Source organism: Lonchura striata, chromosome 1, assembly GCF_046129695.1.
Source record: "Lonchura striata isolate bLonStr1 chromosome 1, bLonStr1.mat, whole genome shotgun sequence".
Classification (NCBI taxonomy): domain Eukaryota; kingdom Metazoa; phylum Chordata; class Aves; order Passeriformes; family Estrildidae; genus Lonchura; species Lonchura striata.
In genome coordinates, this window is record NC_134603.1 from 9,640,062 (window position 1) to 9,657,445 (window position 17,384).

The window sequence follows — 17,384 nt, forward strand, 5'->3', positions numbered from 1 at the left end:
ATAAACTAGCTCAAAATTTTGAAATATTATTTTATGATCTAAAAACAAAATATTTTGAAATATTTCTGATGAATTTTCTTGGAACTTTGTAATTTTGCTATTAAGTGCACCGCTATATATGCGAATATTTAATAAACTTTTCAGCTTTCCATTTGTATTTGGAACAACAACATTAAAAACATATTCCAATATTGGAACATTTTGAGGAATGGAGAGACTGTTTCCTTCAGCATTCTATTTTTTTCCCTTTGTTTCTGGAATAGCATCTCATTTACACAATTTTTAAAACTATCTGCTTTAAGAAGACTGACAAGGTCACACTTTAGGTGACCACTTTTTTTTAGAAGCTTGCTCATGCTCACTTAATGAGTACACAGGCAGTAATTCAGTGACTGCTAGCATTTTTCCATGTTGAGGAAAAATATTGCATGATAAATTGTATCTGTAGTTCAGATTAATGTAAAAAACTTATTGCCTGTTAATGCACATCAAATTTTAAAAAGGATTAAAGTTTACTAAATTATTTCCATTATTTTAATTTCCTGTGAAGGGGGAAAAAGGGTGGAAAAGGCGCAGGATGATAGTTGTGATGTGGCCTCTAAAAATTTATAGAAATACTGTTGATGAACAAATATTTGCAGGGAAAATAGAAGAATAATTTGTGTCATTCTTCTCAACAATAATTCCAGGAATTCCAAATTTATTCCACTTAATTTTATTTTCCCTTCGCTTGCCCTAAACTAAACTAAAGGATACTTACAGCAAGGGCAAGGTTTTTGTTGTTTTCAGTGGTGGTCTGCTACTTTTTATAGTAGTGGATGACTTGATTTAAATCTCTTGAGTTTTCTTTCATATCCACATGTCTTCTGCTTCTTAAACTGAAAGTAATAGAAAATTTAAATTTATTGACATGTTGTATGCATGGCATGTCGTATGAAGTGTGACAGCTCACCAGAAAGATCCTCTAAGGTCCATTTTTTTCTTTATTTAAATCAGAAGAGTAGTAAAATTAAAGTAAAAACAAAATAACCTAAGTTTTAAGCTACAACAAGGAGTGGTATGCTTGTCCATAAACAATCACAGAACGAGGCTCCAATTCTATGTAATCATGGAAGTTATATAAATGCTTCAGATATACTTCTATTCATTACTCTGCATTGTTAAAACCAAGAAATTAAGTTCCTGCTCTCCCAAAATTACCCTTCCAATTTTTCAATATCCCTTGGATTCATAATCTCTAATCTTCTGTCGTTCTAATAATGATAAATGCTACTGCTCTCATTATGCAGTATTCTGCAATGCTTAAAAAAGGCAGTCATGGAAAGTCACCCAAACATTTTATAATCCATGTTATAGAGAAAAGCAAGAGGTACAATTAGAAATTTGGGGGTGTATAAGGAAACAACAATAGTGACAAGGAAGGATCTCTCATTGTCAGAGGTTTTTAAGGATTCTCTAATGAGTATATGTAGATTTTCTGAAATAAAAATATAAATTTTTGACTGTGTCAGCTTCTGCTGCTGGCAGAAAATAAGAGATTTCTCTGTATTTACAGATACCTTTCATGTATATGAGCTGATTTTTTTTTTTTTTTCCCCAGTGGAAGCAACTTCATTTATTCACTTGCAACAATTGCATAAGGAGTGATGGGAGGTGAAAATGGGGGGTGAAACCACCAAAGTCCCACTAGGGATAAAAAAACATTTTTGTTGTTCTTCATGTTACTCTAACCTGAAATTTGGATGTCATGGGTTTTCCAGATGCTATTATCTTCCAGCACTGTCTCTCTTTGTGGGTTTTCAGGATTCAAGAATTACTTAAACTCTTTCATTTTTGCTGTGAAGTTTTCCAGTTTGACAGTCAAAGTCATTGTGTTGTTCAGAAATGTCTGGGCCTATGGTCTCTGTAAATCCAACTTAACTCCATAGGCTCATTTTCCACTGAAAATATCTTCAGGTGCAAGTTCAACTTTTACAAGAATTGCAATTCATTCAGTGACTGTACAGGAAGGAAGAGAATGCAGTGCAGACCTGGATGATGCAAAAGGCTTTATGGAGCCTGGCTGATCCAGGGCAACCTGACTCCAGTTTTGAAGTGAAGCACTTTCCAGTGTCTGTTTCCAAAAGCCTCTATACAATAAAGCTTCTACATCTTTTTCATTCTGCCTCCCTCATCCCCATTTACTCTCAACAAGACTTGTAGACAAAATTTTCTGAAGTGTTTCAGAAAGTCAGGACTTTCAGCTGTATTTTCAGATCATCAAGGATGTGATTTTTTTATTGTTACTCTTTTGTTTTAAAACACCTGGGGTAGTTAGAAGTACATATTATCATTTTCAATTGCAATGAATTTCCTAACTCTAATTACTCTATTATGAAAATGAACAACAGTGTGGCTACAAAGGAGAATTACTCCAGCAGTCATTGCTAATGATGTTTATACACTTACCTGTATGGTATTATCTGTAAGACACCATTTGGAAATCCCAGCACCCTCTGGAACTGAGGGAACATCTGTGTCTACTTATTTCCTAATTTTCTTTAAAAAATTAAAATTTTTCTGCAAATTGAAAACATTTCAGAACTTGACATAGTTAAAGGAGATGATGAGTATCAGAAAGACTTTATCATCAAAAGATGAAAATATCAGGCAAGCAAGCTGCAGGAGGCAGCACAGACAAATGTGTTGTAAAACAACCTTTTGTTTAGCAGTTATTGATAGAATAATGAATTTAAATATTTTCTAATGAATTGTGGTTAGCAGCATTTTCTTAAGAGATGTATTTATATCAAGCAGCCAAATATGGCTGCCAAAAATGTCCTCTGATTTTGTTTTCAAAACATTGCAATTATGAATAAAAACAAACATGAGGTTCGCAGTTTTCATGAATCCATTTTATACCAACAATATCATAACTTGCTACCACCTGTTTGAAATTTTGATTTAATACTTTCATTTGATATCAAAAATGTTGACAACCAGTGTTATACTTTGTTAATGAACACTTCAAAGACACTGTCTTTGTTTTTAGCTTGATTTTGTTGTAAGAACACAGCAGGTAATTCTGTTTTCATCATATCTGGGCAATGAAAACAGATAGTCTAACTCACTTTCTTAATTAGCTACTGAAAACCCTTCAAAACCAATGAGTATGTAATTTCCCTCATTGTGAAAATGCTGTGAAACTTCCTTAATGAAGAGCAGAAACCTGCACTAAATTTCTTCTTAATTTCTATTTCTCAGGATACAAAATCCCTAAGTTTTAAATGAATGACATATTAAATCCAGACACATATTGAAATGATGGCTTTATGTAGAATTGCATTCAATATATATGAGGTGTCATGACCTGCTCTTTCTCCAGTCTTTACTTGAAATTTGCATAACTTCTTAAACCCTGAAATACTGCAATTTAATTATAAAGAGACTCTCAGATAACTTTGTCATGCTGCCTTTTCTTGTGCCACACATACGTATGTCAAGTTATACATATCTGAAAACAATTATTGTGTAGTGAAGTAAGGAATATTAATGTGCAATAGAACTTGTGCAGGAATATTTGACTAACTGAAGCTGCAAATGAAGCCTTAAAAGGATTATAAGAGGAAAAAAATCACAAAAGTTAAATAGCTATAGTTATTGCAGCCAGAGGACTATAAAAATCAGTCCATCCCTTACCCCTTCTCTTGTAGTAAGACCACAATATTGCAGGACAGCTATTCACAGAAAAGGCATTTAGACATAATTAGAAACTTCTCTGGTGTCATGGCCACACTTCAACTCCCTGAGACTGCTCTAGACAAAGAGACTAATGAAGCCAGGACAACGCAATAGGAAAACATGGATGGGAGGCTGCTTTCAAGATAAACAAAGTTGTTAAATGGTATCTTACTAACATGAATAACCTGGGGTCTGGACTAATGTTCAGAAAACCCAACATATATCCTCTTTGAAACATTTTGTTTGCATTATTTCTAGTAGATTTAGAGCACCTAATAACATTTTATACAGAAGTTTTTTGAGCTCAGAGGGGGAAAACAGTCCACATCTGTTTGACTTTTACAATCATCTTCTGGAGAGGTGTTCATTCTTGTTCTCAATGTAGCAGGTTATGCATCATTCATGAAGAGAAAACTCTTTACCTCTTGCACAGAGTTTGCCAGCAAGGCTGTTCTGCCCCTGCTGTGATAAACTATGGGGAGGGAGTGAGCTCAAATCAGAAACAAATCCTTCAGGTTCTAAGTCTTGACAAGCCAAATGGAGAAAATTATTCTAATTTTAGCACTACATTTGTGTCGTTTCAATGAAGACAGTTCTAGAATTTACAAAAGCCACAACACATTAGTAATTTTAATTGTATTGTTTAAATCCCTCTCTAAGACAGTCCTCAGCAAACAGGTCTATTTCTCTGCAGAAATAATCTCAAATTCCACAAAGAGAAGGTCCTCTTTTGTGGAAATAAAGGCCCTTCTTGCCATCTTCCTAAGTCGTTATGGAAATGTTCTTGGGCATCTAACACACAGACAGAGGAAATGGAGCTGAAGGCTGGAGGCAGGAGGGGAGAGGGGAGCAAGCACTGCCTGCTTCCAGTCTTGCAAGGAGTATTCAGGCCAGAAGGTCCAGGCTGGTATCAAACCCACTCCACTGGGCTTCCCATCAAGGTGGGACAAAGATGGGCATCTGCAAGTGTTAATTATGGGTTGAGTCAGACCAGTTGGGAGAAAGAAGAAAAACTTTTCTACATTAAACAGTGCAATGAGAAGAGTCCCCTAAGAGAATACCCTAGAGAAAATTCCTCCCTGCAAGTCCTGCCACTGGCTCCCTGAGCACCTACATTCCAGGTAATCTCTTTCTCAAAGGAGATTCCAAAAATCCAATTAAAGGTCATTTGGAAAGTCAAAACCGTTTGGATATTGTTTAATTTGATTTGCATAAAGGATTAGAGTTCACCACCTGAAAGGACCATTTGTTCAGGTGAGAAGAGGACAGTTTTGTTTTCTGGGTATGAGCACACATTCTTTCTTTCTAGTATGGATATCAGGACTAGAAAATGAGAAGGCAGCCTTTAGTCTTCAAAACAATCTGCTGTTGGCATATTTAGTCTCTTTTGCCTGTTATTGTTGGAAAAACTGTAATCTTGCCTTAAGCTCTTTTTTCATTAAAAACCTGTTCTATTTGACCATTTGTTTCCTTCTACCTCTACTTCCAGAGGTTTTTTTTTTCACACTTTCCCCTGCAACAATCTCTGTTTCCCATGGCTTTAAGAAGCTCTCTGCAGATTGATGAGCTCTAGTTTGCTTTTGGGTTTTTATTTTTATTTTTTTAACTTTTTAAAGCAGCTTACATGTTATGTAGGTTTTATCAAGCTCTCACAAAGCTAGAATTTAATCAACTGTCAGTACTTTACAACATCTCAAAAAAAAAGCAGATTGGATTGGGATTGGAAAGGACACTTTAAGAGGGTTAAGCACCATGAACTCTTGTGTATATATACACATATATGTATGTACATATATGTATGTGTATGTGTGTGTGTATATAGATATATACACACAGTGGTGGTAAGAATATTAAAATTTCTCTAAATTGGTATGACAATAAAATTCAGATTTAGTTTAAAAAAAAATAATAATATTAATTTTAGAGAGCACATGGCCTTTATAAAAATAGTTTAATGTGCTTCATCTTCTAAAATTATGATCACAATAACTCACATTTTAAAAAAGAAAACTATGTAAACCTCTGGTTAGAGGCTCTGGTTTAGGCTTTTTTTTCTACTTGATAGAAACCAATTTGTTAACTGTGAGATTCTAAGTAAAGCTTCACATTTGTCCAGACTTCCTTTCATCTTAGTTCTTTTCTCTAAAGAACCATGGTTGCCACAGAAAATTTTATTCATGTTGCTCCATCAGTACTTAGATGAAAAAGCTCTAAGTATACCATACTGGTAAATTCAACAAATAATAGAATGTGAAAAGTTTATATTTTGTATATTTATATAAATTGTTCTTCAAATGCATTTCCATATTCTGATTTAGTAGGTGACCTGTTTTCTAAATCCAATAACAGGCTTTTCTTCCTTATTGTTGGGGGGAAGAAATATTTACATGCACTTATGATTCTGTAGATACCAGGATGTATATTTACTACATCTTCTCTCAAAATACCCCTTACTTAACCCATTTGCAATACGAATCCAAAGATTGTGAGATTTTACATGTAGTGCTTTCACCTTCACTGCTGGTGTTTGTTTCTTGTTATCAAAGCATAACTTCCACATTTTTCTTTCAAGTCAAATTATAAGGTAAAATAAAGATAAAAACTTTCTGCTGCCTTCTCTTCCATTCCTTGCAAATCTGGAGTTGCCACATGGGCTCAAACAGAATAATGAGATTTATAGCCAGTGACAGAGAGATAAGAGTCAGACCCTGAATTCATGTAGGGGAAAAATCTCAGTGTCATATGTTCAGGCACGGGAGCTTTCCCTAGAAGAAGTTAGTGAGAAGGAAACATCTTTTCTAGCTGATGGATTTTGGATTCACTGAGGATAAAACTCCTGTGTGGTACTTAGACCTCTAAGCCAGTTGTTCAAATGTTGTGCTGGCCAATAGTGAATGAAACTAATGGGATTTTGCTGGCCTGTGTCTTCTGTGTTCTCACATCTTTGCTAAAGAGAGGGGTGTCTAAAAAAAAAAGCCTTTTTCAGAGCTGCCACCAACAAATGACCCTTGGTGATGCATTAGGGAAGTGGACAGAAATGAAATGAGTAGGGGAAAGGAAATAGTTTCAGCCCTCTACAGAGATGAGACTACTGCCAGCTGGGTTGTCACACATTCCTCTTGGCTTAATAAAGAACTCCAAACTCCAAATTCATCAAGTTAGTACCTCTGTTCTGAATTTCTCATTCAGTTAGTGCATAAGAAGCATCCCTTAGTGTCCTAAAAGGACTGTAGGAAGACTCTAACATTAATGTCCTTACAAGATGTTATATTAATAGAGGGACTCTGTAGTCCAGGTAATGGTTTTAAATTATGTAACCATAAGAAGTACCAATTCCAAGATAAATAAGAGTCAAGTTACTGATGCCATTACTTAGATAATTTAAGGTAAGATAGAATATTTGAATTAACAGCTATAAATAGGCTAATGGTCTTTCATATTGATGCAGTTTTGTTCTGCCTTTTTTTTCTTTTATATGTTCTCCGTATTCGTCACACATATATTTGTAACTCTGTCACCTATTGTACCGTAGTTAGTTTTCCCACTACTTTCCATGGCTTTTCCCTGAGCAGAAAAACAAATTCCAGATCTCTAAGCCCCAGGTGATAGAAGGTTTCATGCTATCTTGGTTCTTCCTGGGAGCCAAGAACTAGAACAACTCTTCAAGATGCATTCTCATGGACAAAGTACAGCTAGTGCTGAAGGAGGGGCTCCAGAGAAGGGGTTTGACCTGGGCGGGGGGGGGGCAGGGGGAACTGCATCACCCCTTGTCCTCCTAATTGGTGCTTTTTATCAATTATGCTCATTTCCTAAAACCAATAAATGTCTACTCATCCCTGTAAGAGAGGGCTTTTATAAACATCTTTCCATAACTTGCTCTGAAGGCCTTCATTAAAAATCCCCTTTTTATATTACCTCCTTACTAAAATTATCTCAAGTTTCATTTCCAGGTTAGGAAAAAGGCAACAATATCAACAGGATTCAACTGCCCATCTACAAACCATTCAAAGGGGTTTGATTTTCAGGAGGTGACTATTTCTCCCATCCACTGAAAGGAAGCTTTATCCTGCTTGTTCTGTTTAGTACTGGAGTCTTGTATTTCTCTGACAAGCTGTATCCCTTGTTTTGACCAGAAAATACCACCTTGTGGCTCTTATCTTGGTGTCTGCAGTGATTTAGTTATAGAAAGTTGAAAAAAAAAGGCACAAAAGCCTGCTTTCTGATATTTTTCATGTCATTAGCTGACATGTGTACTCCTGACAAATGTGTATTTTCCTGAAATTATCTAGAAATTTTCAAAACAGCCCAAAAAAAATGGAGCAAAATGAAAAAAACAGACATCTAAATCAATAGAAAAAAGAACCAGTACAGAAGAATTAAATGAAGATTTAACAGCAGATAAGGCAAAGCTCTTCCAGAGAAGTACAGCGCAATAAGCATTAAAGTCAGATGGTGCCATTCTGATATTTTAGAACAAATTTGAATTGTAGGAGCTGTTTTGTGATCATTTTGTATCCCAGTAAAACAAGGAAAAGCTTAAGATTATAGCATTATGAAATCAGTGCTGTGCCTATATTTCTCCTGTTATTTAGCCCTGACTCCAGCCTTCCTTGCAAACTAACTGAAATTTATGGAAGCCAATACACCAGAAGATAGTACAAAGCTTTTTGTCATAATGTGGGTCTTATTTCTATATAAATCTTTTTCTTCTGAATATTTGTCCTCTCCACTATTGCTTAATAAAGAATGAATAACAAAAAAAAATCATGATACTTGGAACAAACAAAATTTACACTATAAGATATGCCTTTCCCTTATTAGGTGAGTCTAATGGATTACTGTGGGGCTGGAGAGTGTCACTTGCTCAGTTCAGAGATCCCCAGCAACAAGTAGGACATTGACCTGTTGGAGAAAATCTAGAGGAGAGTCATGAAGATCATCAGAGAGCTGGGCACTTCTCCTATTAAGACAGGTGGAGAAATTTGAAATTGTTTAATCTAGGGAAAAGAAGCCCACAGAGAAACCTTATAGAACCTCCCAGTGCCTAAAAGGGCTCCAAGAGAGATGGAGAAGGACTTTTGACAAGGGCATATAGTGGTAGGACAAGGGGAAATGGTTTCAAACTGAAAGAGTAGGTTGAGATTGCTATTAGGAAAAAACCTTGACTGTGAGGGTGGTGGGGCTCAGGAACATGTTGCACAGGCAAGCTGGGCCTGCCCCTTGACTAGAAGTCAGATGGAGCTTGGAGCAACTTGGTCTAGAGGAAGGTTCTCCTGTCCATGGCCAGGAGGTGGTAACTGACTGATCTTGAACAGCCCTTCATTGCATGATTCTGTGATAAATTTCCATGTCTATAAGTCAGGGCAGTAATGCAAATTGTTTTGTAACTCCCGCTTTTCACCACTCATCTTTCTAACATGGTTGGGTTTCACAATGAAATGTAAATCTAACATGGTCTTTATTCAGGAGATAAAAAGTCATATGTAAGGGTTCAGAGGATCCGGAATTATTAACGATTGCACGTTGTTAAAAGACAACTCAAACAAATCACTATTAGTAGATTGTTTCGTGATGTGCTCACACCCACTCTCATCCAAGTGGTGCTCATTAGTAGTGCTTATGTGGCCTTATGATAAGTTGGTTTGTTGTACATGTCCCATAGTATAATTAATGACTGCAGTTAGCTTCATGATCAACTGTGTTACTTATAAAAATAATTTTATAAGTATTTTTGTAAATATTTTGAAGAGGAATAATTTTTCTTTATTAAATATACATGCATCAGCAATAACAAGTATAATGCAATAAAAAAAACCCTCAAAACCACAAAGTGTTGTTCTACCAATTCCCAGCAAACTACAGGGTAAGCTAAATCTTTATGAAGCCAAAATTATACTGGGAAGGCATAAAAACCAAAACTGGCAGCCCTGGAATAATCCTTCTACATCTCAGGAACTGCAGGGTAAGCAGGCATTAAGATTGTGATCTCCTTACACAGCCAACTGGGTAATAAAAAAGATACCTCCTTTTACACCTGGCAGTATCTGTTAGTCGTCACACCCTGACAAGATTTTGTAATGTGGCTTCAGGAATTGAATCATCAAACCATTCCCTATCCAGCCAAAACAAAGGACCAGCAGTACCTTGCAGTTCCTCCCTTCAGCATGTGCTACATATATTGTTTTATGATGGTTTGAACAACAGCATAGAGGAGACAAGGATAACATGTCCTTCCTACAAGAATTGTGTGGAAAAGGTATTTTCCTACTTTCATTTCCACAAACTTTGCAACATGTCTCATTAGACGCTTTCATGAAGGGTTCACTTTCACTCACTCTCATAAATACTGGGTTATCAGTTTGATTGAGATTATAGATGTCTTTCATAGAAAAAAGCTAAACAAAAGGAGCCTCCAAAACCTTCTGTGTGATCTCGCCTTGTTTCTCTTTGAAAACAGCAGATACCTAAATGGAACATGCAGCCAAGTACAGGATAATTTGGGATATAAATTGCCAGAATTAAAAAAAAAAAAAAAGTTGATATTGCTTATATCAAACATTGCAGAAGTAGTAAGAGCTAAAAGGCAGCCTCATAACCCCACAAGTCTGAATGAATTAGGTACTGCAATTACTTCATTATTTTTTTAATTAACTCCCATTTTCTTGATGAGGTACAAGAAAGAACAGCTGCAAATACACTGTCCATTGTACACGTAGTAAGCACAAAGGAATTTCTCTTCATAGCAGTTCATCATAATGAGAGGTGCTAATTTCCATTTTCTAGAGTGGCATCTACAATAATTACATCTGTTCTGAACATGATCAGATTTTCAGTACAATACAATACAATTTTTATTGACTTTCCTTAAATGTAATAAAAGCTCATGTGCTCCAGAAAGACTAAAATTACTCCTGCTTTAAATGGCCCTTTTCACATCCTATTAAGTTCAGTGTTTAAGACAATAAAAATCTCTGGTATTAATTGTAAATGTTGTTAAAGACAAGCTTGATGTAAAAATTATTCTTAACATTCAAGATGAAAAATGTGGAACAGTTTCTCAGAGAATCTATCATTAAACACTTCTGGGATACGCCCACTACAATTTTCCACAAGTGTCTTGGGAACAGCCATAAGCAGGATGATTCCAAACCCAGACTTACTCCCACGACTTCTCTGTAGGTTCCCCCTTTTGATGGCGCATGTAGAGGAAGAAGAGCAAAACCTGAACTGACCCATCAGTCAAGAGGGACTTTTCATGCCTTGGCAAAGCCATCCCCAATAAAAATTATGTGGCACAAAGAAAAATCTATACCATCTAAGTGGAACTGGTGCACTGAGCTTTTGCACATAGCAGACCCTGCAGGGGTGATTCCCTTACATGAACTGCAGAGAAACCTCAGGGAGTTTGATCTTCCTCTTAGCAATCTGCTCTAGATCCCAAACTGCTTGTCAATGTTTTGTGCTTGTTGGAGTTTTGGTCTCTTTGATTAGCCCAAGCGGGTAGGTCTCTGGTTTTTATTCACAAGACTGAGGTCTTGTGCACTGTTTAATTGACTCTTCTCAAAAACTGCTGCAAAGGTAATTTTTATTCATCAGAGACATGTCCCACTTCCCCACGAATGTGCCTACCTATGTTTGTGCAGTTGTAAGCAGTGGTACTCCCTGATTTCAGTACAAGTGACCCAAAGGATCAGTGCATGACCATGCAGACCACAGCAAAGCTGTCCAATAAAGAATGACTATTGCAGATGCATAAAACAATAAATGGGCCTTAGAGGCAGTATAAATGTTAAATTGCAGTCTTGGGACTTTAAGTAGATGTGGATGACTCATGAAGTTAATTTAGTTATCATTGCAGGATTTGTTTCACTGTTGCTAACTTTTCCTTAAGGAGTAGATTGGGTAGGACTCAGCTCCATATTTGACACCTCCTAAATGAAGTGACTACAAACTCTTTACATCTGTGAGCTCCTACTATCATGGATTGAGATCTAGTCAAAACAGACAACAAAACCCAAAGAGACCATAGTGATACCGAAGGAGTCATTTACTTGGCTAAGTATCTCTCCAGATTCATTGGATTATATGGAAGTCTGGCCATAACTACCTTGGAGTCACAAAACTCAGGTGTCTGAATGCAGACCTGAATTCTACCATCAATTTATTACATTTAGTGATTTCTATTGGTCTTTTGTCTTTACCATAGTTATTCTTCAGGTTAAAGGTACTTTTAAAATTTATTTACTCTAAACTCTGACTGCTCCATCTTAAACACTGTAGATGATTCAAGTCATGAATGGTTATTAGAAGAACAGTTCACCAGTTCTTTTCTAGCATTCCTGTGTTGCTATTTTCTTTTTTCTGTGTCTTTTCTTTTGAACAAAGACATGTCTTTTCTTCTATGTCTTTTCTCTCTTCCTTTTTAAACCATTTACCACTGCTGCTTTGAATTGTCTCCACTTAGCCCACTGCTCAACTAGTAAGCTTTCAAAAGATCCAGGTAATGGAGTTTCCTTCACCCTAGAGTTCATGTTTTATTAGCGCTTTCTCTGTAAGAGGAGTTTTTTCTCATGTGCTTCCCTCCAGCTCTGAAAATGTCTTCCAAGAGAGACTGACTAGAAATGTGAGGACTCTTTGATCATGTAGACAGTAAGGTACGGAGCACAATAAAAAATTTTTTCTTTTCCCTAGGATACTGCTTTTTTGTACATGACCTCCACATATTTGTGCTGTTCTTCTAAATCTGTATCAAAATGTGTGTAATAGGAGCAATAGTATTTAGGTAGCTTGAAGGGGAGCTATAAGGCAAGGATCTTTATAACAAGGGAAGAGTGACCTGACACTCATTCTTGAAATAACGGAAAATCTTTCTTGACTGTTGGGTTGAAGAAATGTGATGTGAAGGACCTCTGAAAAGGACATATCTTGGTCCAGAGAGCACTAAAATCAGCTGTAGGAAAACAAAGAATGGAAATGATCCACACTAGAGCCCACCTCAGTTCTCACCTTGTAGAAGAAGCCTGGTTCAGCATCCCCACCATCTCGTCAGTGTGGTGTGATATAAGAGTAGCTTGGCAAAGCAAGGGACATTTGACATGTTTCAGTACCAGAGAATTGATGGTAACTGAAGTGCCTCAAAAAGTGTATATAGTTACACACATACACACTATAATGCTGTTTTTCTTGCAGTGCTCTTCCTTAGCACAACATACATCATGCAGAGAAGTGACACGAGCTGTTCATGAACCTTAAATTGTGATTCTGACAAAGGCTCATCACACGCTTCACTATTAATGGAGAAGGGCTGCTACAGAGGCAAAGTAATTAACCTCAGTTTTATGGGTCATTGCTAGATCTTATGTGCAGGCAAGAAATTTAACTTACCTTAATGAGTAGCATGAAGGTTAAGATATCAAGTGTCCTAGGCACATTTTTCTAGGCTTAGTGAACATGTGCCAAGCCAACTATGTTTTATTTTAAATAAACCTTCTAGAGGTATTGCTTGATACCCCCTTAGGTGAATGCAAATAAGGAATGTAAGATTTTCCTTTTGGAAAAAAAGTACATTCTCTATTTAAGTCATATATGTATGAAGTAACTGATCTTTTTTTTTTCAATGTTCTCTTATCATAGATTTCATAAACAGTTCAAATCAAGCCAGGATTTCCTGTTTACTTTCTATTTGTTTTTTACTCCCCTTTGTTTAAAAGAAATTGTATTTCAATTTGTTATCCTTCATGGGTAAGATAGGAAATAACATATTTCTTTTTGCAATAAAAAAAATTGTATTAGTCTGAATATTTCTTCACAAGAAGTCATTGGACACTTTATCCATGCAACTCCCTGAAATACTGATCTGATTTGTTCAGAAGGTGGTTTTATTTTTGGTCATATTGAGCTATGTATCTTAATAGTGAAGGACTAAGGAAATCTAAGTGCCTTCTGTAATAGAAGGCTTAAGGACACAAAATTTAAAAAATATTTCTGGCTTCTAGACTATCAATCAACAGCTTTTTGCTAGCATGCCATCTTAAGAAACCATGAAACCTTTGCCCTTTGCTTGTGAGTGAAGCTACCTGAGGATTAGATTCCTGTGAAACCTGAGTTTGCAGGAGTATGAAGGACCTCCTAAGGGACTGGTTTGCTTGTTGCTATCACAAGCATCACATTCAGTGTTTACACATCAGAAGAATGAAGGATAGCAGAAATCCCAGGTGGAAAGGGTGGAAGAAGCCAAGACAAATCAGATGTGCTAAAATTAGAACCACCTTGTATGGGGAAAGAGAAAGTCTGAGCTTGGTATTTCCCAAAATAAAGGATGATCTCACTGCATTATAGTTCACAGCCTGCTCTGTATCAGCTATCACTCATATAATCTTTTGTTTCTTCCTCACAAAGACAGGTCTTGATTTAGCAAAGGTTTGTAGACTATGTGGATAAATTAAATATTAGGAAATTCTCAGTTCTCTCATGTTATGCAGGAAGGAGCACCTTCTTGGAGGGGGGGTGCAACATTCCAGTGCTCCAGTGGTGAAATACTCCAATGCTCCAGTGCAGCTTTTGGCTGCGTGTGTTTTCTCATCTTAAACAAACATACAGTTCACCTCAGCTGGTGCTGCCATCTAGAAAAATGGGGGTGTTTATCCACAACATGTTTCCATCAGAGCTGAAAATTGTTTACTAACTGCTGACTAAGACTGCTCAGAGTGAGAATTCTTCATGGTCTACACTGTGAAAGTTGTAAGTTAGCAGTGATATCACTTCCTATGAAAACTAGGAAGGAATTCCTTCATTTATTCAGATGTTTTATCAATGGCAACATTTCATCCACATACCACTGAATACTGCTGGCATAAAAAATCATTCTTTTCATTATTAGTTTGCTTGTCTCTCTGATTCCATCTATCATTCCTCTTTGGCTTTTCTTGTTCCCTCTGAACAAATTTTCACCCTTGAGAAAGGACATAACACACAGCCTGTGTACTATGAGACTATTTTATATCCTCCTGATATCAAGTTGCCTCAAAACAAATTCAACATCAGAGAGGAGAGGAGAGGAGAGGAGAGGAGAGGAGAGGAGAGGAGAGGAGAGGAGAGGAGAGGAGAGGAGAGGAGAGGAGAGGAGAGGAGAGGAGAGGAGAGGAGAGGAGAGGAGAGGAGAGGAGAGGAGAGGAGAGGAGAGGAGAGGAGAGGAGAGGAGAGGAGAGGAGAGGAGAGGAGAGGAGAGGAGAGGAGAGGAGAGGAGAGGAGAGGAGAGGAGAGGAGAGGAGAGGAGAGGAGAGGAGAGGAGAGGAGAGGAGAGGAGAGGAGAGGAGAGGAGAGGAGAGGAGAGGAGAGGAGAGGAGAGGAGAGGAGAGGAGAGGAGAGGAGAGGAGAGGAGAGGAGAGGAGAGGAGAGGAGAGGAGAGGAGAGGAGAGGAGAGGAGAGGAGAGGAGAGGAGAGGAGAGGAGAGGAGAGGAGAGGAGAGGAGAGGAGAGGAGAGGAGAGGAGAGGAGATACATGCTAGTAACATTCTCTTCTTTAGTTCAATAAGATTTCAATATTTGCAATCCTGTAAAGCAAAAGAAAAGTAAAAAATTGTAGCTTTGCTTTAGAGTGATTGGGAGTGATAAATTCCAGCACTGGACAAAGCTTTCTAATGTGAAAATAAAAAAAAAGGGAGACTGAGAACAAGAGGACAGAATAACAGTATTTTAGTACAGAAAGATTATTACAGAGAAAGCAGCAATCAATAATTATCCATGCCAAATTTGAAAGGATAAAAAGGTTTAATTTGCAAAGAAACAGATTTGGGTTGGATACTTGCAAAAATCTGTCAAACCCGTTAAACTGATGAGCCACTGAAGACAGTCTAAAATCTCTCAGGGGATGATCTAGGGTTTTCATGAAAGAATTTGATTACTTTTTGAGGGCTTGCCTGGCTGTACTAAGATGTGGTTAGAGCACAGTGCTAATAACCATGATTGCCGGTTTAATCCCATATTGGCCAGTCATTTAAGATCCTTGTGGGTCCCTTCCAAATCAAATATTTGGTGAAATTCTGGGAAGATTCTGGGGTTCATTATATTATGGCAGGGCTGGAAACAGCACTTGTGTGGATATGTATATATCTTTTTATACGCTAATACTAGAAGTATATGTACACTAATATGCACTATTACACTGTGTTTGTACACTAATAATAAACTAATATACATTATGAATAAGCATGCATATATAGATATATAAACATATGTCTCAGATGTTTACTCTTCCTAAGTGTTCTTGAAACACATGCAAAATTAATTAGAAGTGTTGAATATGTTCTCCAGTCTTCCTAGTCAAGAGAACTGGTTTGAATGGCTGCATGTGAGCTCATTTTATTCTTCTTTACCTAAACCAGCAGTGTCCTGGACTTTGGACTCAGGCTGATAAAGTGAATCATCACAAATGGCCTGAGCTAGAATTTTTAGAGAATAGTGTCACATCTCAAATAACCAGTTATCCAGATCCTCAAACTGGGCATTGTGAAATACCAGTTCAGACTGACACTGGTTTCCTCTTTGATTTAGGAACGGCTGGTGCTCTCTGTGTTACCACGGTTTGTAGTCCTGGAAATGATAAATGATATGACCAATGTAGAAGATGAACATTTGCAACACCAGTTCCATAAGATCTACATTCATCGTTATGAGAATGTCAGGTGGGTGAAGTAGCCTTTCTGTAATGTTTAAGGTCTCAGATGTTGCTAAATTACTCTTGTCTGAGGGTTTCCCTTCTGTTGTTTTATTCACTCATAAATCAGAAAATTAGTGTACCCTTGTTTAGTATTTGAGCAGAGAAGCATTTTGATGCCGCCTTCTACTCACCAGCATAGCTGAGTCTGGACTATTTGTGTCTTTTTTCACTTTTTTTTTTTCACTTTTTCACACTCAGTTCACTTAAGTGGTCAGGATTGCACAGGAAGGGGAGCTCCCACACAGCTGTTGGACACATATTCTTCCACAACCTGATGGTTCACACCACACACTAAAAAATGAGATGGAGGTCTGTACGATGTTCTCAAAGATGGTAACCAGTTACATGGTTCCTCTGTTTTATAGCCATTTTCATTTGATCAGTCTTATTATTATTTTCTTAATCTTTATTCCTCTCTCTATTTTTTTTCTTTACTGAAGTTATGAGAAGGGTGATAATTATCCTATGAGTTCAATTACTCCAGGTAATTAGTCCTGATTGTACATTTACACCAGAACAATCAACTTTCACTCCATGACATTACATAATCTTGGTTTTATTGTATTTCCTGAAAATCAGAATATTTTGTTAAGCCAATAGCATTTTCCATAAGTTTTTCCCAAAACACAAGGGTAAATCATTAAGTGACCATCTTTGAAATCATCATTGAAGGAAGTGAAAAATAAGCATGGATATGATGGTGGATAGTTTGCTTGGGAAGCAAGTACTTTGGCTTTCAATGAAACCAAAATATAACTTTGTCTGGACAAGTTCAATAAAAATAATTTGCACTTCTGCAGAATAATAAATTGATTATCTGCTGCTTCTGTGGCCATGCAGTAGAGCAGATATATTATTTTATTAAATCTGATTGAAAGTACCAAGGACCCTCATAACAGTTTGAGTTGCACTAAATTAAAATGTCTTCCATTAACCTTTTTCATACT

General features: G+C 36.9%; 1 protein-coding gene across 2 annotated transcripts in view; it reads left to right on the forward strand.

The window, feature by feature from the left end:
• Positions 1-17,384, forward strand: part of ADCY8 (adenylate cyclase 8) — a 117,268-nt gene that overhangs the window by 33,036 nt on the left and 66,848 nt on the right. For both annotated transcript variants that reach the window (XM_021542360.3, XM_021542361.3), the window contains exon 3: positions 16,272-16,402. In XM_021542360.3, the coding sequence (XP_021398035.1) occupies positions 16,272-16,402 (131 nt within the window). The remainder of the gene's footprint in view (positions 1-16,271; positions 16,403-17,384) is intronic.